A 5,194-nucleotide genomic window follows, 5' to 3' on the forward strand; every position below is an offset into this window, starting at 1 on the left:
GGAGGGAACTGAAAGGTGAGCGCTGTGAGGCGGGTACGGCGGGAGAGCAGTGCTGGAGGGATGAGGGGGGTGAGGAGAGTGGGCTGGAGGCGGCGGGTGGTTTAAATAATGTGTCGGGGATGGGTGGAGAGCTGGGTGAGAGGAGTGGTGCTGGGTGTAGCCTTCCTGTGCCCAGGGAGGGGTGTGCCAGGATGACTGGCGTGTGTCCGGCAGGCTCTGATAGGCAGACGGCTCATACCTGGACGGCGGCAGCGGAGGCTGTCTGTAGTAGGTGTCCCAGCTGGGTAGAGCTTTGGTTCGGTGGTGATGGTGCGATGTAGAGAGGTGTTCGTACAGATGTGAGTCTGACACACTCTCTGCTCGTGTGGGGGCCAGGCAGCGGCCAAGAGGGGAGCCAGGGGGGTGAGGGTTGGACTGGGGCAGAGAGTGGTAGTCACCTGGGCAGCTGGAGCGTGCAGCCAGCGGTTGGTGCTGGAGGTGAGGGGGTAACGGGTAGAGAGGGCGCTTTGGGGGAGCCTCTGGTGGAGGCTGATCGTGAGCACAGCTCTGCCCACGTGCCACACTCAGGTGGTAGCCGTGCATTCCGGTATTAGACGAGTGGCTGTGTTGGATATTTGTGTAATCGGCAGGATGAAGGCCACAAAGTTCATGGTTTGATGGGGCGTGATGGGGATACAGCCGGCTGTGGGGATTAGCAAAATGGACGCTGTCTTCCAGTAAGGTATCTTGGGGGCATCCGGGACACGGCCTCTCGCTGTACGAGTCGCAGCTGCTACCGCAACTCACGCTGCTTTCGCTGCCGCATTCGGAGCCCGCTGAGCCCATTGAGCCCAGCCGCAGGTCTGTGTCATTGGGGAAGCGACAGTCTGGGCTCCGCCTGGAGGAGAGGCTCAGGCCGGAGTAGGCACGCGTTACTGAGTAGTAGCTTAAGTCTGGAGACTCACAGTGAGGGTAAAGGTCATGGCTGGGGGCTGGTAGACTATGAGGGGTCGCTGCTCTGGACTGTTGGTCCTGGGGAAGGCTGAGACTGGATGGAGGGCCGCTTCCTGGGGCTGGGGACATGGTAATACTCCCACTGCAACTACTGCTACTGCTGTTGCCACACATAGTGCTCTTCTGGCTCTCTGCCCTCCCTTTCGCCAGCAGCTTCTCCTCAGCATCGCTGTACGACAGAGCTCGGATGCTAGGGTCCGACTGCCTTTTTGGAGCGCCTTTTTTCGCCTCGATGCTGCCAGCTGGCACACTGTGGCTCTTCACCAGCCCAGTGTCCCCCTGGTTCTTTGTGGTGACACAGGTCTTGGCACTGGCACGCAGCTCATCAGCCACGGCACGCTGAGGCTGAGCACCTCTTTCTGGGTGGTAGTACTTACACTTGTGACCATAAGTGCACTTCTTTCCTAGAGCAAATAGATAGAAGGTCTCAGTTTCATCCCAATATAAATATACAGAAGCTCCCAACAAACATTATACAACATAACAATATGACAATATGTAATCTGCACAATCCAACAACACACATACATAATTTTATCAGTCAGATTGGCATTTGTGGAGCATTTGTTTGTACTTAAAAAGGGAAAAGAGTAATTTATTGGATGACTTTTTATAAAACAGATTTTTATTAACCCAAATAGTACACGTTAACTGAGAAATAAAATGCAATGTTATTCTGTAATATGCTTTAATGTTCTCACCATATGGGCAAGGCTGTTTCTTCTGCTCAGGCATGATCGGTCTTTTCCTCAGGAAGTTGTCTAAGCTGGGGCCATGGCGACCAAGAGGGTCATCTGGGGGCATGAACCTGAGAGACGAGGTACAATGGACTGTGATTCTCCTTTTAAGTGAAAATGCTACACCAAATGTCAGATTTGATGGGAATGAGATATGAAAGATGATCTGTAACTAAGATCTCGGAGTTTAAAATGAAATGTTGCTATTCTTTTGACACCAAGTCATCAAGATCAATCATATTTCACAAACTCTCCCTCACTAATCCACCTCTACTTACTTGTCATTGACAAAGGAATACATCAGCAGCCTCTCATCGATGAACTTCTTCCACTCAGGCTTCTCATTAGCCAGATCTCTGTAGTTATCGTTGGAGACAATGATGCCGTCTGACTCATAGGCCAGCTTGACAATGAATCGGTCGTCATAGCAAACCACACGGCGACCTTGGACGCGCCGCGAAGGAGTGAAGACTAGGATCTTTTCCTTCTCCAGGCGACGCAAGATCTCCTGATCTGTGTGTAGGAGGGGGAGAGTTATGGGTTGAGAAAAAACGCTGTCCTAGAATAACCTTTATTGGACGTGTGTGTTTGTGTCAGACAGCCTCCTGCACTGACCTGTTATAGGGGCATCGGGGCGGGACTGCTCTTTCCGCCACGCAGGCACAAACACCGTGATGTCATGATGGCCACGCTCTACGAACCAATCTACAGCCAGCTGGATGCCCTGGCAGGAAAACACTTCCTTGTTGCCATGGCTTCAGGACATAGTTAAGAGGCAGAAGGGAATAGCGAATTAACATTTGGGGTTTTAAAGTATGTGTGTACAGTAATTTTTTTCATGCTATGATGTGAACATCTGCTGTGTGGAATTAACAACACGTCTTCATTCAAACTCACCTCATGGCTACATTGCTACCGTCCACCACAATGGGCCGCAGGTTGTCCTGGTCACACAGAGAGTCTGAAGGACAGGGCGAGTCCGACCTCTGGCTATCCAGCAAATCAGTACAGCCACAAGAGGAAGAGGAGGACGAAGAAGATGAGGTAGAGGCTAATGATCCAGCCGGCTGCTCGCTGTCGGACTTGGTGCCCAGTTTGACCAGCTCTCCCAGTATGTCATTGATGAGCGTGTCAGGGCCGAGCTTGGACAGCACCAGTCGCACCGTCTCCTCAGAGTAGCCCAGCTTCAGGGCGAACTCCAGCTTAGCCTGGTACTCCTTCCCACCGGCCTCGGACGCTGGCTCTGACGTGGAGGGATCGGACGGAGGCTCGGGTGGGTGCTTGCGTGGGGTGCTGGGTGAGGACTGGGCAGGGGTGTCGTGTTCAAGCTCTGGCGAGAGTTCGGACGGGGGCTCGGGAGGACCCTCAGTGCCTAAGTCCACACACTGGGTCCGACAAAGTGGCTGGTGGGCGTTCTTGCTGTGAGTCGACCCTCCCTCTCCTCCGTCCGGGTCAGGGCCGGCAGCGAGGGTGGCGCTGGAAGGCGGCGCCGGCTCGCACTCTACATCAGACCCAGTGTTTTCCGGTGGAGGGGAACTGGCGGTGCTGCAGTTGCCGGAGCTCTCCCCCTGCTCCTCCATAGCGGGGGGCACGTCAGCACCGCCAGCCTGCCGGTCAGCCCCTGCTACGTGGAGATACTCCAAATCCAGCCCCAGGTCGAGGATGTGGCCTGCTCCTGCCTCCACATGGTCCTTCTGGCCCATGGATCTGTCACAGACATCCAGCACACGGGGCCGACTGCTGCCGTCTCACAAAGCTCGACTCATTGGTGCCTAAAGAGACGGAAAGGAGGATGGAGTGAGTAGGAGATACACACTATACTATATAAGCCCCAAATCCAGTAGGGGTGTTAAAAATATCGTTTTGTGATATTGTCTATCTCAAAAACACTGCTTAAACCCTTTAAAGTTAACTTTTTTTACCTTAAAAACTTGTAAAATGTTACAATATATTGAATCGTAACCCATGTTTCGTGATATGTATCGCATCTCTCATCTCTTGCCAATACTACACTACAACTAACGATTATTTTCATTATCGATCAATCATTGTCTCGATTAATCGATTATTCGTTTGGGCCAGAAAATGGTGGAAAATGGTGAAAAAAGGTTGATTACTGTTTCCCAAAGCCCAAGGTGACTGGCTCAAATGTCCTGATGGCCAACATAATTAAGTTGATAATTAAGAATAATAATGAAACCATGAAATGAAATACAACTAGAAAATTTTACATTTTCTTTTCAGCACTGGTAACCAAATGAAAATGACACAGTCACTGAGGTGACTCATAATGTGAGGCCTCCAGGGAAACTGGATAAACCCCTGAAGTGCTCAAACTACCATTTGGGTGATGATATGAGTCTGATGTCTGTTACAAAAGCAAACAGTCCGCTGCCGGGGAAATCATTTACAAAGTGAGAATTTGCCTTCAGGCTGTGTCATTGCATGATAATTTTGAGTCAACACTGACTGCCATTTCAGGAAAATGTTTTCTTTTCACCTTCATTTTCCTGGGAAAAAAATTTGCCTAAGCCTTCATAGCGCTGTAAGGCCCTAAGCTGATGTTTATACTGGCTCTAACTGGCTGTTGCGGGCAGTTGGGGACTCTGCAGAGTCACAGACTGGCCGACACAAAGAGCCGCCGGGGCCTCTCACCCTAATTAATGGACTCCCGCGTTTTTAGTCTGGCCCCAGTGTGTTTTTATAAGGCCACGCCACAGCACATTAATCTAAAGGGGGAACAGAGGGTGAACCGTTTAAAAAAGAGACAGCAAGCCGTTAGCGATGAGGCCGACAGACCCTTCCCCCCCTCACATTCTACCTGGTAATTAAGGTCCATATGCTTCTTCCCACTGGGGTGGAGGAGTCACTCATTAAAACACCGAGGGGCTCCGAGGCCACCGGGCCAATCAACACACCGCATTCAAGAACCAAGGACATGGGATCTGGTTAGGCTAATCTGATTGCGGTCAAAGGTTTAGCTGCACACAAATTACAGGGAGCACTTTGGAAAGTTAATCTGAGATCATGAAACTGATATGTTAATCTCTAGACACAAAATTACAGGCCTAGTGTATTCTGAGTGGACCAATTTAAGTCTCCATGAAATCTCAGCTTACTGATGTCTTTGGAAGTCTCAGTATTTATGGTATTCCATCCAAAAAAAAAACTACCTCTAGGGATAAATATTTTTGCGTGTCTTTGAACAAACGGTTTAGTAAACCCACCAGAGACAACAGCATTAGCAAATTGTACAAAGGTAAATTCACAGTTGAACACAGAGCTCTTCAATCTGGTTGGATTTAGCTTACAACCCAGAAAACAAACTCAAGCCAACGTTATCTGGACAAAACAGATGATGGAAGGGGAAGTGACTTAAAGATGGTGGGTGGGAAGGAGGACGGGGGGGGTAGGGTGTGTGAGGGAGGGGGGTGGGGTGGAGTGAGTTCGCATTTTATGAAAAA

The 5,194-nt window shown here is 50.4% G+C and overlaps 1 protein-coding gene across 1 annotated transcript in view; it reads right to left on the reverse strand.

Moving 5' to 3' along the window:
- Positions 1 to 5,194, reverse strand: part of LOC118340018 (probable ribonuclease ZC3H12C) — a 14,009-nt gene that overhangs the window by 3,710 nt on the left and 5,105 nt on the right. The window contains exons 2-6 of the mRNA XM_035677859.1: positions 2,628 to 3,502; positions 2,346 to 2,485; positions 2,009 to 2,243; positions 1,695 to 1,801; positions 38 to 1,397 (exon numbers count right to left, since the gene is read on the reverse strand). Of these exons, the coding sequence (XP_035533752.1) occupies positions 38 to 1,397; positions 1,695 to 1,801; positions 2,009 to 2,243; positions 2,346 to 2,485; positions 2,628 to 3,433 (2,648 nt within the window). The 5' untranslated portion in view covers positions 3,434 to 3,502. The remainder of the gene's footprint in view (positions 1 to 37; positions 1,398 to 1,694; positions 1,802 to 2,008; positions 2,244 to 2,345; positions 2,486 to 2,627; positions 3,503 to 5,194) is intronic.

The sequence above is a fragment of the Morone saxatilis genome, unplaced genomic scaffold (genome assembly GCF_004916995.1).
Source record: "Morone saxatilis isolate NCDOM2014 unplaced genomic scaffold, NCSU_SB_2.0 Contig6, whole genome shotgun sequence".
NCBI lineage: Eukaryota > Metazoa > Chordata > Actinopteri > Moronidae > Morone > Morone saxatilis.